Source organism: Balaenoptera physalus, assembly GCF_965194825.1.
Source record: "Balaenoptera physalus genome assembly, chromosome: 1".
Taxonomy (NCBI): Eukaryota; Metazoa; Chordata; class Mammalia; order Artiodactyla; family Balaenopteridae; genus Balaenoptera; species Balaenoptera physalus.
Genome location: NC_138882.1, coordinates 32,552,550 through 32,569,042, shown reverse-complemented (window position 1 = coordinate 32,569,042; position 16,493 = coordinate 32,552,550). Strand labels below are relative to the sequence as shown.

At 49.9% G+C, this 16,493-nt stretch overlaps 1 protein-coding gene across 4 annotated transcripts in view; it reads right to left on the bottom strand.

Moving 5' to 3' along the window:
* The window catches only part of FCMR (Fc mu receptor), a 37,793-nt gene extending 22,181 nt beyond the window's left edge, over nucleotides 1-15,612 (bottom strand). Inside the window, exons 1-8 of one of the 4 annotated variants that reach the window (XM_082470932.1) lie at nucleotides 14,553-15,612; nucleotides 7,448-7,783; nucleotides 6,572-6,703; nucleotides 5,370-5,592; nucleotides 5,082-5,218; nucleotides 4,599-4,757; nucleotides 4,262-4,320; nucleotides 46-1,959 (exon numbers count right to left, since the gene is read on the bottom strand). In XM_082470932.1, coding sequence (XP_082327058.1) covers nucleotides 1,783-1,959; nucleotides 4,262-4,320; nucleotides 4,599-4,757; nucleotides 5,082-5,218; nucleotides 5,370-5,592; nucleotides 6,572-6,703; nucleotides 7,448-7,783; nucleotides 14,553-14,589 — 1,260 coding nt within the window. In that variant the 5' untranslated portion in view covers nucleotides 14,590-15,612 and the 3' untranslated portion in view covers nucleotides 46-1,782. Of the gene's footprint in view, nucleotides 1-45; nucleotides 2,576-4,261; nucleotides 4,321-4,598; nucleotides 4,758-5,081; nucleotides 5,219-5,369; nucleotides 5,593-6,571; nucleotides 6,704-7,447; nucleotides 7,784-14,552 lie in introns of those variants that run through there. The other 3 variants (XM_082470933.1, XM_082470934.1, XM_082470935.1) reach the window with 3 other exon arrangements.
* Nucleotides 15,613-16,493: the final 881 nt, after the last annotated feature.

Genomic DNA, 16,493 nt, shown 5'->3' with positions numbered 1-16,493 from the left:
TACAAAGCAGATTCTTATATTTATTGTAACGCTATTTAATTCCTATCAGTGTTTTAACCGATGCCATATTTATTTGTCAGAATGAAAGCTCTGTGAAGGCAGCAACGACAGTGCCCCATGCTTCTCTCTGATCCTCCACAATCCTTGCCACCACGTGGGGTAGAGGATGGGTGCTCAGTAAATGCTTAATAAATTGGATTTTTTTTAACCTGTCTTTGAATTGTTGAGGAACAATGAGGGATGTTGGGATGTGAAGTTGAACTTTAGGGCATGGAAATCACATTGTCATGACACCTGCAGGGGTCATCTGCAGAGCACTGGGGTGAGTGTGAGGGCACTGGTTTGAAATATAAATGATAAAAGATATAATGCAGGGGTGTGCCCAGAACAAAGCAGACTCTCCCTAAACACTGCATTTCTTGCCCACACTCCCCACCTCACTCCCACCATCCCTGCCCCTTGAGTGCTCTCTTTCTTATCCTACTCACTCTTCCCTTATCTGCCACTTGGGAGGGTGCCAGTGTCAAGCTGACCTCGTGGACGGTGTCATCACACCTGGATGACAGGTATGATGGTGGTGTGAATATAATTTAGGGTTAGGTTAGGGTTAGGGTTATGTGTTATCCCATCTGTGATGACGTTCCCTGCTCATAAAAAGCAGGCACCTCAGGAACCTTTCCTTTCTGTCACTGGACCAGTGCCCAGAGAAGCTGAGTTGTGTGTCTGGGAAAGGCCTTCTTCCTAAAAGCAAGACTGGACATTCTCTAGTCTCAAGCTCTGACTGAACTTTGTAGTTGATTGCAATCCAAAGATATAATGTCTGCCTAACTCTGCCCTTGTTCAGAACACTCAAGAGGATGAATATATGTAGGAGGTGGGATGTCTCTTCTTCCATGACGTGAGTGCTCTTGCAGAACAACTGGCCTTCCAGGAATCCCATATCCTTGTTCTTCCCCACCTGGCTATAAGCCACCTGGACTGGCAAAGAGAGGAGGTGCATTTCTGAAAGCAGAGAGATGTGATGGCTTTGGATAGCTCAAATAGACCAAGGCTAAGATAAATGCACACATTTCAGTGCATGGAAGAAGGATAAACAGATGACAAAAACTATTCTATTTCTGAAAGAGGGGGAATGCTGGAGTCAGGGTACTTAGTGCATCAAGGGAGGAAGACTTAGAGTAAAGAGGGTATCCACATATATCACTAGCACTAACAAGCATGGTTCTGAAAATTTACCACCCTTCATCACATCAAAATAAATTGCCCTCACCATAGGACTCCAGACAAATAGAAGATCACTAGTAAATGCCAGCCCTAAGATCAGGGCAAAGAGGTTGTAAGGGGTGTTTCATAACAAGGTCCCTTCCTAGCTCAGGGCTGAAGCATGTCCTCACAAAGAAGTTCAGGCACCTTCTATTGGTGGGAAACCCAAGACCGAGAAGGGCTTTCAAAGCAACAGCTATGCCTAGGCTCCAGTCCAAGGCCATGTGGTCTAGAGCCAGGGCAGCAAAGACTGTGTGATCAAAGACACTCTGCAAATCCCATAGCCTGTTGCATGGCTTGGAAAGGAAGCAAGTGGCATCAGGACAAATGCTCTGCATTCCCAGAGCCCATCTGAAAACCACAGGGGGCTGCAAAAGTGTCCAGGAAGAGCTGGGGGAGGGGGGACTGAGCAGTGCTCAGGGCAAACAGACAGGGATGAGACTCGAGGTGGGACGTGGGAGTAATGAGGGTTCTGAAAACGGATGGAGCGGGTGTTGGAAACCAGCAGACAGACAAGACTCATTGGCACCAAGGTCTGGGCCCAGGGGGACAGCTGGAGAGCTGAGTCAGGCAGGGAATATTGACGTAGTCATCGGAATCCGTGTCCTCCATCTTGGCAGCAGGCTGGTGGTAGAAGCTCACATATTCACAGCTGATGTTCACAGATGGGGCGTGGAGCCAGGGAGTTTCCGACACCTGGGAACAACCAGGGAAGCATCACTGGATCTGGGTAGGGTGATTGTAGCATCGACAGCAGGCAATGGGGCGGGGTGGGGGGGAAGCATGCATGTGGTTGCTGTCTTCTAGAAGGCAAAATACAGCGGTGGTTGAGCTCCATCAGGTGGCTCAGTCCTGGGGATTTTCAGGGTGGCGTCTCAACCCCAAATAACTGGAAAACACTTAGATCTAACGTGACAGGAAATGCCTTAAACGGGGCTCAGACTAAAATCATGTGACTAAGCACGGGTCTGAAGGAGAACCAGCTGCTGGAGGAGTTTCCCCTCTGGGATTAGATGATGTGACTTGTGGAATGAATATGCATCTTCTCAGGGAGTTATCAGAAGTAGGATGAGTCATCCTCTGCACCTCCATAGGGCTTTTATTCCATGGAGAGCTTGTGACGTGACATGACAGTGCATTCCAGGAAGGAGCCGGCTGGTGAAGCGGAGGAAGGTGGCAGGCCATGTGGAACTCCACTTCCCCGGAAAGAAAGTTCAGCATCATCTGCCTTCAGGATGGATCAGTTCTCGGAGGACAGGGCTATGCCCTGACTCTAACACGGCATAACTATTGTAACATCCACCCAGGAAGGCTGCAGTAGGGAGAGTCACACATTTTTAACACAAGCGCTGAGAACCAGAAGTTCAGCCCCCTGAACATAGTAGGCACTGAGTGAGTGCTCACTGAAAGGAGCTGTTACTTTCTGTACTTTACCAGAGAGGGAATGAGCAGCAGCTTGCTTCAAAAATACATCTCCCACTGCCTGATACAGTGCATCATTTGAGATTTATTTGGCTTAAAAATTTTTAAAAAGTCACTCCCTGTGAAGGCTTAAAATATTCAGTCATTAATCATAGGCACCTTGTTGTGAACTTGCTCCATCAAGATTTTTATCCCTGATAGTGGGAATGTGAGTTTCAAGCAGGGAGGAAGGGTAAAATTTGAGCAAGGTACTGGCCCAGGTGAGGGCATGTGTGGTCACAGAGCAGTTCCAGAGAAAAGGGCTGAGGTAAGTGTAGAGTAGATGGGCACCGCTGGACCTACCTAAGCTACTGTGAACCTTCTCTAGCAGGGCTGAGTAAGGGCAAGCTCAAGAAGCTGGGCATGATGGGGGCAGAGCTGTTGCTTGTTGCCAGGCATCACTCTCCCCTTTTTAGCAAGGCACAGTTACTGAGCCAGGGATACATTATTCAGCCTCCCTTTAAGGCAGGTGTGACCACGTGACTAAACTGTGCCCAGTGGGATGCAGGTAGAAGTGATGTGTGAAATTTCAGGGTCATGGTCTTAAAAAAGCAACTTTCTCTTTCTCCCTCCCATGCGCTGGGATGCAGACATGGTGCTGGGGATTGAGCATTGACCACGGACGGATGGATGCGGCAAGACTCCAGGGGATGGTGCAGCAACAGGCAGAAGGCATTTGAGTCCCTGGATGACCCCATGGCTCAGGCCACCTCCTCCTGGCTCCCTGCCTTTGCTTGAGAGGAAAATAGGCGTCCATGTTGTGGGCCGTGGTTTAGGGTTTGCTGCATTAGCTTAGCCTACACCCCCTAATTAAATCAGGGACACTTGCCACACTTAGTTTTTACTGGTTCCTGAAGTAATAATGTTTCCGCTATGGTAGGCTGCTTTAGAGAATAAAATGGGAAATTTGGGAAAACAAACACGAACGAATAGTTTAAAGGTTTTTCACACATCTGCCAAATGGCCATCGATAGAAAGATCAGAAGAAAAAAATAAAAAATTAGAAAGATGAGATCCCTATGTCCAAACCTAGATTTCAAGAGGAATCTTCTTCGTCTGAAGTGTTGAATCTTATCTACGCCTCTAGGCCAGGCTTAACTGCCTTCAGTGATGGGTAAACAACCTCCTGTCATCTTCGAGGGCTTACTAGAAAGTAATTCCTCATATTAAGGTGAAACTGGATAACTTCCACCCCCTTAAGATCTCCTAGAAATCGAATCTTTTCCACACGAAACCCCTTCACGTATTTGTAGAGGTACCATCTATCATCCTCTACTAAGCTCCCATTTATCCCATGAGAAATGCTTGGCTAAAAGCCGTGTAACTAAGTCTACCACAATTGTTGCGTAATCGTCTACTGACACCATCCAAGGAGGAAACTGATACTAGTTCCCAGACTCAGGGCCCGGGGAGCCACTGCGAAAGCCCGCGCCCTCCAACTAAGCCGAAGCTCCACCGACTACGCTCGGGTCCAAGCCCAGGTCTGGGGCCGCCCATTAGGGCCGCAGCTGCCAATCAGGGGCGGGGCGGAGCTTACCTGCGGCGGGGCTGGGGGCGCCGATGCTCCGGGGCCTGGGAGAGGTGCCGCCCCTTCACCTAATGGGAACCGGGAGGGCCGACATGAGGGCGGGGCCGAGGGCCCAGCCCCACCCACAGCTCCGCCGGAAACCCTGGGGAGGAGGAGCCGGCCGCGCGGCACGCGGCTGTTCCGGAGGCGGGGTTCTTCTGGCTCACCCTCCGCGCCGCGCAGTTTCTGCTGGTCCTGCATGCACGCCCGGGCCGCCCCGCTCTCCCCCAACCTGGCCCGCTTCCCCCAACCTGCCTCCCTCTCCCCCCGACCTGTCCCGCTCTCCCCCACCTGGCCGCCTGCTCACCAGCAGCGTCCACCCCCCGAGGGCGCCGAGGGCAGGCGCTGTAGACGTTGTTCTGGGTGCGTGGCCGCTGCGACACGCGTGGCCGCTGTGACAGGGGCCGCTGTGAGGCCTCCAGGGCGCGCATCCTCACGGCCAGTCGGCGGACCCGTCTGGAGAGAGCTTCTCGGTAAAGCCACAGGGAAGGAGAGAGGAAGAGGGCGTCAGAGGCCCATGGCCACCCCCTCCCAGTCTTAGAAAACTAAAGGCTGTCTGTTTCCCTGGTGTTTGGCAATGTCTGACATGTGGGTGTTTACTGAAGACCAAAGGGCCCAGGCCGCGCTCCTCCCCGTCCCCATTTCCAGACCATTGAGCCCCGTGCCACGTTCCCCATACCCCAGGCTGCTCATCCAAAGCTCCTGAGTGTCCCCGGGAGATCAGAGGGATCTGAATGCGCTGGGATCTTTGGGAAGCTCGGCTCTCCGAAAAGTAGCCCGACCCCCTCACCTTTCCTCCTTTGAATGACCCTCTTCGCCACCAGCCCCAGAAGTGCCAGCAGGATGAGACCCAGGATGGTGGGGGTCAGGATGTAGAAGCCTTGATCTTCCATCCCAGACACCGGGCCTGGGCCGTGGTTGAGTGCTCTGAAGAAGGAAGGAGGGGGAGAGAGAAGAGACAGGTCAGGAAGGGAGGGGGTTAAGGCAAGCACGCAGGTGGTCAACTTTTTTGGAGGTAGCTCACAAGTTTGTCCCTTTGTTAACAGAATTCTCGCCCTGAATGGTGCAGGCCTCTTACCTCTGCCTGTGAAGCCTGCTTTGGTAGTTGTAGCTGGCCGTCTGGAGCCTGAGCAGTTCCTCCCGTGCTGAGGTTTTTGAGGCTCTGGCGGGTGGCAGGAGGGTGGTGGGCTGGGCGGTTGCTACTGAAGATGCCCTGTAAACTCGAGGGCGGTGGGTGATTGAGGTGGTGGGGGAGGCATGGTGTGCTGGAGGGGCCTCGGTCCTTTGAGCTGGTGTGGTTACTACAGAAGACAGCAGGAAGAAGTGACCTTCCACACACACACACTCTAGTCTCCAGCAGCCTTGGGCCAACCATTTCTTTCCGGAACACATGCTTCCCTTTTACCTAGACTACCTTTGTTCTCACAGTCTTCATCACCTGAAATGCCTCCTGAGCATGCCATCTGCATCTAGTATGTCCTATCTATATTTGCTTCAAACTCCATTTCCTACAGGAAGTCTTCCCTGACTTCCCAGGCAGAAGAACTTGCCCTCCTCTAAGCATGGACAAAACCTTGTTTGTAGTTCAGTTCCCACTCTGCCTTGTGTTGTACCTATGTGCTTGTCTATTCTCCCCCATCCCACACCTGTCAGTCACAACCTTGAGTATACAATGAGCTCAGTTACACGATCCCTCTCTCAATGGCCAGCAGTCTTTTAGTGTAACAATATTCAATTAATGTATCTACCTCACAGGGCAGATGTGAGGATGTGATGGAACTATTGCATGTCAAAATGCATTTAAGACAGGAAAATGGTATAGAAATGTAAAAGTACCATTAGTATAATCATGACTAGTCTTTTTATGGTAAAATAGAGCTGTTAAATCAGTATGCCAGCAAATGGAAGACAGCCCTATGGGGAGCAGGAAGCAGGAGGACCTCTGGCTGGGAAACGTCTGCCCAGTCTTGGTTTCCCGCAGTCATTCATAAAAGAGCTAGATTTTGTGAATGGAGCACAAACTTCATTACATGTGGTGCCACCTGGTGGTGATGGGTAATTTCTGCAACTAGTGCCAAGTGTACAGGCTGAAGGATGGGCTTGAAAGACTTGGAACGCAGATCTCAGGGAGGTACCCCCTCCTAAGGCAGGGAAATACACATCTGAGACGCAGCTCTGCTCTGCCAACCATCCTATGAGCTGAACATATACCCCCTCCTCCATTTTCACAATGCCATAGAATCTCCCCCACCTCCCCTACCCTACCTTTGGGGAACTGACCTTTGGATATGAATTCCAAAGAACGGGCATGTTCAGGCATCTGGAACCAAGGAGGCATATGCATTTGGAGAAATCTATTAAACCATGCTGGAGGCTCAGGCACTGGCTCTTCTTCCCAGAAAGGCCCGTAATCTACCGGAGGCAAGAGGAGTCCATTGGTGGTCTCTAGGACGAGACTGAAGCCTGGGGAAGGGACTGCTGGTATGAGCTGAGGCTGACTCAGCTAGGGCAGATGGCAGTGAGGGGATGAGGGCAGGGAGCAGAAAAATAACCAGGCTGGGGGCTCCCCTGACAGAAATCCTCTTTCACCCTAACCCCGTCGGCATTCCCTGCAAAACCATCGGAGACCATTGGGAATCTAGGTTGTTGAATTAGTGCTGTGTATGTCTGAGGAAGTCAGTGGAGAAAAGAAAAAAGGAAGGATTTGGGAGAAATAAAGAAAGGATCAGATCATAAAGTAACAAATTTGGCCATCAACTGTGAAAAATGATTGTCTTTCCTTTATATTTATCCCTGATATTTTCATGGGACAATTATGGTAATAATTATGTCCTTTTGCTTCCAATTTCCTTCAGTCTCAGAGCCCCTCCTCAGTCTCACCCCACACTCGCCTCGTGCCCTGGGTAGGATGAGTAAAATACCACACAAAGAGAGCACCTATCCTGTCCCTTTCATACAGTTTGGCTAGAAAATTTGGTGGACCATGAAGTTCATTGACTCTATGAGGTTTCAACTCTACAGATCCCAATTCCTACTGGACTTGCTAATATGGCAATAGTGTAAGAGTGTGGGGACTGCAGTCCCATTGTTGTCCCAGCCTTCCTGAGTGGAAACGTTTTCTGAGTGGCCAAAGCCTCCATCGGGTGGGGCACCTACCACTGTGAACAGACAGGGTGACCTGCTGGGTCTTGCCCCGGTCTGTGTCCATGCCCGCCCCACAGGCATAGACCCCGCTGTCACTCTCGACCAGCTCTGTCATCTCCACCAGGAACAGATTCCTGTCTGGAAACAGCTCCAGGGTGACTCGATGCTTGAATTCCTTCTTGACGAAGTTCCTGTTGGACACCACGGTGGCGCATCCTCCAGACGCAACAATTGTCCGGCACAGATATATCCTCACATGCATTTCAGGAAGTGGGCACTCGATGACAACGGATCCTCCCAGCATTCCCTCCACCTTTACTTCTGGAAGGACCTTCAGGGCTCCAGCTACTGCAGGGAGAGGGAGTTAATGTAGAGGAAGCCCCATCCCCAGCCACATCCCCAACTCCAGCCCTGTTTCCAACCCAGGCCCCAGCCCAGCCTCACACTCATCCCTACTTCCAACTCCATCCCCATTAGCAGCCCAAGCCTCAGCCAGCCCTGAGCCTCAGCCCTCTCATGATCTCTAGCCCTGGCTGCATCCTCAGCCTCTTCCCATCCCCAACCCTATTTATATCCTTGGTCCAGCTCTATGTCCATCCCTAGCCCTATGCCCAAGGCTGAGTCTCTCCCCAGCCCAAGCCTTAATGTAATCCTCAGCCTCGTTACCAAACCTGAACCCATATGGACCCAGACATCAAACCCCTGAAAATACAGTCAAAGCCACTACCCCACTCCAGAGGGAGAGAATGTGCCACAGTGATCCCCCCAACCAGCACATATCCCTGAGTGACTTCAGGGTGGTGTCGGGAGGCATGGTACAATTTGCTCCAACAGGTTTTCTGTCTAGTTTTGTTTTGCTCATCCATCCAACCAACAAAAACAACCATTCACCTCCAGTTTTTTTATTCAATAATTCAACAAGTATCTGTTGAATGCCTTTCATGTGATAAGGTAGCTGGCATCCCTCCCTCACAGAACGAATCATTTATTGAATGATACAAATGGACGGCCACTATGTGACAGCAGAGTATAATAAATCCCATGGCGTAGATACACAGGGCTCCTTGGAAGCAGCAAGCAGGAACGCCTGATCCAGGCTGCTGCAGAGGATGATATAATTTGAGGAAGGCTTTCTGGAAGACATGAGGTGTAAGTTGTGACCTGAAGGACTGGGTGTGGAGGGCAACTCAGAGAATGATGGTTGTCTTCACTGAGGAAGGGAACACAGAAGGAAACAAGGGTATATTTGAGTGTGTGTGCACATTGTATGTGCATTGGGGGTGGTGTGGAGCAGGGTGGAATAAAAGGTGTGGTTTCTGAGTCCCTGACATCAAAAAGCTTATGCTTTGGCTGAGAGAAGGCAGGTCTAAGCTGGAGAAGAAAGTAAGTCCAAGTATGATTAATTGTCAGCTAAGTGGGTCCCAATAAGTGTCTGTATATTTCTGGGAAGACAATTCGGAGGATGAAGTGTGTGTGTGGGGAGGGGGCTGTGGACTAGGGTGGAGGAGAGACCCTTCTAGACAGTGAGAACCACCCCTAAAAAGGCTGGGACAGGAGAGAGGACATGGCATGTTCATGAGGCAGGGAGGGATGTTCACAAACTTCCTGAAATTCATCCATAGACCAAACATTAAGAATAGCTCTAGGACTTCCCTGGTGGCACAGTGGTTAAGAATCCGCCTGCCAATACAGGGGACACCGGTTCGAGCCCTGATCAGGGAGGATCCCACATGCTGCAAGCAACTAAGCCCGTGCGCCACAACTAATGAGCCTGTGTGCCACAACTACTGAAGCCCGTGTGCCACAACTACTGAAGCCCGTGCACCTAGAACGCATGCTCTGCAACAAAAGAAGCCACCACAGTGAGAAGCCCGTGCACTGCAACAAAGAGTAACTCCCAACTCACCGCAACTAGAGAAAGCTCACGCACAGCAACGAAGACCCAACACAGCCAAAAGTAAATTAAAAAAAAAAAAATTCTCTCTTTAAAACAACAACAACAAAAAGAATAGCTCCAAGGAGTCAAGGAAAGAAGTGGGGCTGGAGCCTCCTAGATGAGCAGAGAGAGTTGAGGAGGATGTTCTGGGGAGAGGGAAGAAAGTGGACAACAGAAACAACCATGGGAACATGAGATGGGGGTAGAGGAGGCTAGAGAGGGGCTAGCTGGGGACATTTACAGGAGTATGTTAAGATCTGAAAGTGTAGCTGGTCAGTGTGGTGGGGAGAAGAGGGGCCCACCAGATATGTATGATCTGACATGGAAACCCTTCATGAATAACCCAACACTGCTTGAAATCCCCTTGAAACAGACGTGTGAGGTAGCCCTGTGACTGGAATGTGCCAGTGGAAGGGTGACCCATCAAAGGACAAACACCCAACCAAGGGGATAGGCGAATCCCCTGTATGTCCAGAAGGACCATACCTGTGTGTAAAGCCCAGCACCTGAGAATGAGCATACAAACATTTTTGGACCAACCCAGCCAGAAGAGGGCATGCCTGCTGCTTTCTCAAGGGTGAGATGCTGTAAAATAGGCAGGCGCAAGACAGAGCAGAGAGGGGTCATCACCTGTGCAGATGCCTCCAGTGGCCTCTCTCCACTCAGCAATGAGCTGCTGGTAACCCCCTGGCTTGCCCAGACCCTCTGTTACGGACTGTATGTTTGTATCTCCCCAAAATTCATGTGTTGAAATTCCAACCCCCAAAGTGATGGTATTACGAGGTGGGGCCTTTGGAAGGTAAGTAGGGTTAGATGAGGTCATGAGGGTGCAGCCCTCATAATGGGATTAGTGTCCTTATTCTCTCCATGTACACAAGAAGAGACCATGTGAGCACACAGGGAGATGGCTGCAAACCAGGATGAGGGCCCTCACGGAGAATCATACCTGCCAGCACCTTGATCTAGGACTTCTAGTTTCCTGAACTGTGAGAAATAAATGTCTGTTATTTAAGCTACGCAGTCTATGGTATTTTGTTACAGCAGCTGGAGCTGACTAAGACATCCTTATTGTGCAAACTTTGGATGGATGAAGCACAAGGAAAGCTTCTGGGTACACTGAACTCTGGTCCCAAGGAAGCACTAATGGGTGAGATAAAAATGACCAGATCCCACTCTCCTTGGAGTTCATAGTAGCTTCTAACCAAAAGCAGATTTCCCAAATAGAAAAAAAGGTAGATATAACCTCCAGGTTTAGAACTTAGGCACAGTGTGCGTAAGACTCCTGTGGGGGGAACTTGCTAGGATACAGATAACCTGGTCCTGCCCTTAAACAATGTGATTATATCTGCTTAGGATGGGGCCTATAAATCTGCATTCTTAGATAAGCATCCCAGGTGCCCTTGAATTTTTGCAATTCTGGACCCTTTAACTACATTTCCAAATGATTCAGGGGAAAAAAGAAAGGGGTGGTAGAAGGTATCTAAAGGAACCAAGCTGTTTAATATTGATGTTTTAGAGAGGCTGCTAACTAAGTGTCATTAATCTCTAAGCTGGTGATTTGATTTTCAGTGGTGATGGTAGGGGAAACGGATATATGTAGCTTAAAAAGTCACTCTCAACATATAATTGGATATAAATATCCAATTTGGAACATGGAAAATATCTTGTTTTCATAATGCAAAATAAGGTAAAGGCCCCCAAGGCCTTGGCTGGTGGCAGTGCTCTGGGAATAGACTTTGGATTCCGTGTAGCAGTGGTTTTCTAGGTGGGAAAAGCGATGAGGACCCTATCAACTCAAGTCACAGCAGAATCTCTGGAAGAAGGGAGCTGACCTGAGAGTTTTATGTTTATCCAATGGAGCGTGGATTTTTTTAAAAGGATGGGAAGCATCCTATGCTCCTTCCCACTTCTGCCCACACTAACCTGTGTGTGTCTGGGCCCGCTGTCTGCCCTCGACCCTGTTGCTGTGGATGGAGTGTCCTCCTCCTCTCAAAAGCCAGTCCTTTCACCTTTATCCTGAATCCATCCCATCACCTTCTTTAGAGCATGTCTTCTGCGATCACCCCCTTTCTCTGTCTGTCTCACTGGTTCTTCTCCTCCAGCATTGCCATGGCTTACACACACGCCCTGATATGGCCCATATTGGAAAAACCTTTGGTCGACTTCTCCCCTCCCCTTCAGCTGCCACCCCTCTTCTGTTCACTTTCTCAAAATCACTGAATCCACTCCTCCATCTCCCGATTCCTCTTCCACCTCCATCTGTCAGAATTATGGCTCCAGTATTCCACTGAAACTGCTCCAGTCAAGGTCACCAAAACTTTCCTTGTTGCCATGTTGGATGGTCACTTCTTTATCTTTTTTTTTCTTGCTCTCCTGGCAGCATTTGGTGGAACTGAGCCTTCCTGCCTTGAAATGCTTTCCTCTCCTGGCTTCCCCGACATTACACCCTCAATGGCTGCTCCTTTGCAATCTCCTGACTTACCTCTCCTTATCTGTTCACTTAGTTCTCCTCCTCCTTCCTTCCTTACTTCCCCTTCTCTATCAGCATTGGGCCTGACGCTGGGCCTGTTCTCTTCTCTGTCCTCCTTGCTTCCCCTCACACTAGCTCATTTACTTCCATGGCTTGTAATACCAACTCTATATAGATCTCATCATAATATGGATCTCCAGTCTTGTCTTTACCTCTGGGCTCCAGACTTGCCTTTTTGACACCTGCTCTTGTACTTTACTCAAACATATAAGATATTTTCCAGACTTACAATGGCAAAAACAAACAAACAAACAAACAAAACCCTCTTGATTTCTCTTCCAAAGCCTGTTCCTTCACAAGCTCTTCCCATCTCCAAAAATAGCACCAACATCCGTCCAAGTGCTGAAGCCCCAAAGTCATCCCCATATTAAAGAATCAAGAATAAATTTTAGGTATGCGTATGTGTACTGGGTCACAGCATCAAGTGTATGTATGTATTATTATTATGGGTCAAGGTAAAAAAAGTTTGAAAGTGTATACCCTATGCTACTGCCTTGCTTTATTACGGAACTCCACTTAGGGCCCCAGGCGATGTGGCCTATAGTCTGTGCCTCACGCACTGGGCTCTGGGACCAGGACCACCCCCACATTTGCAGGACCTGGGGCAGGAATACAAATAAGACCCAAATATCATACGTCTAAATATTTTAAAGTTAATTAGCAGGCTAAAATCTGTTGAATAAAGTATCCCCCTATCTTGACAAATTTACACACTCCTTGGATGTCCACTCTAATACATGGCTATGCAGGGAAAAATGGCTCCAAGTTTCCTGCCTCTAGCCTCTGGCCTCTCTCCTTTCTGTTCTCATCCCTGGCTCCTGCCCACTCCACAATGGTCCTGGTATATACATGGGGGATGACCCAGCTTGCGTGTACAAGCTCCATCCATCTCCTTCCCAAACAGCCACCTGTAGCCACCCTTTTATAGGCCAAGCGGTCACCCTAGGATAGAAGACCCAGGATAGAATCTCACACAGTCATTGAAGGTGGTTCCAGAGACATTTGGACAGGGAATTTGAGGTCTAGAAGAGGGGGTGTGGGTGTGGGCTTGGAATAGGCACATCCCTTTGTGCCTTGAACTCCTCACCCTGTGGAGATGGGCACAAGTGAAGAAGGACCAGGCCCAGAGCAAGGACCCCTCTGGCTAGAAGGGTCATATTGCTCAGGACAGACTGCAGGGGTACAATTTAGGTACCCTTCACTCCTAGACATTTTCCACGTCTACCCAATCCCTCTTCCCTCTCAGGCCGAAGTTTAGTTAACCATCCACTGTGATCACCTATGTCCTACTACCTCTCACAGAGTCTATTTCATTAAACCTTCATTCCCTTGGGTTTTTAGGGATTTCCAATATTTGATTCAAAGATTTGACTTTCTTCCAAACTCCAGCCATTACAAAGAAAGCAAGTATGAATAAAAAACAACTTTGACCCCCAAGAAGCTTACCATGGAATCAATAAAATAAGGTGGACACACCTTAAGCTACAATACAAGGTAGAACGGGGTCAGCTATTGGGGTTCAGAAGAGGGACCTCTGGAACGTGTATGAGAAGGTGGAGGTTGAGATGGGATTTGAAGGACCCATAAACGGTGGAGGTGAGTGGAAGGCTATTCCCGGCAGAAGGAATGGCATGAGCAAGGGCATGGTGGCAGGAAAGTCTAGCACATGTTCAAAGAGGCGTCCCATTGGCTGGAGGTTAGGAAAACACAGGGGAGTATGATAAGCTTAGAGTATAAAAGGGGAGGCCAAGGGAGGAGTTTGTATTTAAGGAGTTCGATTCAGTAGGCAGTGGGAGCCATGGAAGGTTGTTGGAGAGGATGATCCTATGATCACAGTCAAGATGAAGGAAGGTTGATCTGGAGCTACAGGCTGGTCAGGTTGGAGGAAGTGGGAGAGATAGTTAAGAGGTGATCCAGTGTTTTTCCTTTCCATTCCCTCTGTTATGTCTCTAGTAGGGGCTGCCATGGCTTCTCATCCTGGTAAATGTGAATCTAGAAACTACATGAATTGGCCATTGATTAGGTCAAAGTCTGGTTGGGGATAAATGGGAAGAGGTGGTAAAAAGCTATTTTGGCATTTTACAGCTGATATCAGAGATAGTTAAGACAGAGAGAGTAGCTGATTTTGGTGGTGGCCAGTGAGGAATTTGAGGTTAGGTGTTAGGCCTGTTGCATTTCTGATCTCGATGAGATATGGAAGTGGGAGTGCCCAGGAGACAGTTGTAAATTGAGATATGGAGCTCAGGAAATGGATTAGGGCTACCAAATGGGTTAGGGAGACTTCATTTAGAGATTGGAACTTTGGAAATTCAGGAGTTAAAGAGATCCAAAGAAAGAGAATGTAGAAGTAAGAAGAAAGAACTTTGGAGGCACTTGCTTTGAGATTCCATATTAACAGGCTGATATGTCTGGGAGAGGTGGCACCTTCAGCCCTTACAAGTCAACTCCTCAGCGAGCAGGAGGTGTGTCTGGAGTAGAGGGAGGCGCACTAACTGGGAGTGGGGAGGGCCTCCATCCACGTCCTGCCCTAGGTACCTGTTTACAACTAAATCCATCCAGAAACTTCAGAGCTGGAGATGCACAGCAACTCCCCTACCTGTGGCCAATTCAGCCCTCATACAACGTCCAGGGTGTTTCCCCACAGCACTTACCTGGCAGGAAGTAAAGTGACCAAAGCCAGAGGTCCATGGCTCCTTCCAGAGCAAGGTCCCATCCAAGAGCCCCTGGAGAGGGGGACAGAGACCCACTGCTCACCCAGGAACCCTTCACTGTTTGATGCTTGAAAGAGATTTCTGGCCCCCACAAGGAGTACGGCTTGAAAATGAGGAAATGACAACCTATCTTATTTGCTTACTAGTTTTAGATGAAAAAGAAAATACCAGCAAACCAAAGAGGAAGTCAGGAACTGAGAAAACATGTTGTGTTGAGTGAGAATGGGTCACCAGGGTTCAAAGTGCCTCCAGGCAGCTTCTAAAGACTATTAGAAGCTACCAGTTCTGCTATTTCTTTGCCTTGGAGGGTCCTCTCATGCTTTATGTGCTTTATGTGAGCCAGAGTCATTCCCCTTATGCCTGTTTTCAGGATAAAAGAGCCTCCTTACCAATTCTCTGCATCTGAGGACAGCTATATGGACAGAAGCTTGGGCTTGAAGTCAGAAGGTGCTGGTCGTAGCCCTTGAACTCATTGGACAAATGCTTTGGGGGACCTACTATGTGGAAATACTAACTGTGGATTTTGAGCAATTCACTACCTTTCTCTGAGCCTCCATTTCTCTATCTAGGAAATGAAGGTGGGACAAGATGATCACTGGCATTCTCTCCCACAGAACATCATTCCTGGGGTCTTAACTGCAGCTCATCCCCCCTCAGATCAGCCACCCCTCATCTTCCCCGACTATCTGCCTAAGGTGCTGCCCTCTCACAGCGGCCCAGGCACAGTCCAGTGACCACAAGGGCAATGCCCGGAGAGGGTGTGACAGGTCACACAGCAACTCTGTCTAGAGTCACAGCAGCCTGGCAGAGCCACCCTTCAGGACCCTGACGGTCGAGGGCGAGGGCCAGTGGCCGGGACACTGAGGCAATCAGCTGAGAGTCATCATGGAAGGAGCTCTGGGCTCCAGTCAGAACCCTGGATTCTCTTCCTGGCTTGGCACTTTCTAGCGTGGGCCTCAGTTCTCCCACGGATAAAACGGGATGGTGCCTGCCCTGCCTCCCTCCCGCAGTGTGCCTGAGGCCCCGCAGAAGCCGTGGTCATGCAGGTGTCTCTAGAGCCCCTCATGCGGAGGCGTGGAGGATGCTACTGATCGGGGGTTCAGCCTCCATCCCTGGCTGCTGTCCACAGGGTGGTGCCCAGGGCTCCCACCTCCAGGCGCTGCAGCCTCCTGTGCCCACAGGGGACTCTGGCTGTCCCCATACCTTTCCAGGAGGCCCCTCCAGCCCCCCACCGGCCCCCACAACACAGGTCTGTCACATGCTCTCCAAAACACAAAAGACAACATCCGCAGTGGAAGTGGAGCGTGAGGCTCGGAGCAGGTGCAGAGGAAGTGTGGGTGGCGGGGCGCTGGGTCCCCACCAGCCCAGGGCAGCTGCGGCTGAGATTTCTCCCCCCGACGCCGAGGTGTCGAGAGCAGCCTCCGGGCTCTGGTTCAAGCGAGTGACTCTAGGGGGTCTTCCGTCAGCCTCCACCCTTCCCTATACTGAGGCCTCTTCCCAGCCCTGCAGCTGGTGCACAGCTGGGCTCTGGCATTGCCGGGCCCGAGGCCTGGGATGCCTTGGAGGGAGACAGAATAAATGAATGAATGAAATGTGTGTGTGTGTGTGTGTGTGACTGTGGGCTTGACGGTGTGAGGTGTGTGATGTGTGAGCGTGAGTGGTATGTGACTGGAATGTGTGAGTGTGTGACAGTGGGAGGAGCGGTGTGGGAGTGTGTTATGTGTGATGTTAGTGTGTGAGCGTGTGATGTGTGGAGTAATGATGTGTGTGTGTGATGTGTGAACGTATGTGTGCTTGTGAGTGTGTGGCATGTGGTTGCGAGTGTGTGGGTGCGTGGCTGTGAGTGTGAACGTGCTGTGTGTGTGAATGTGTCTATGAAGA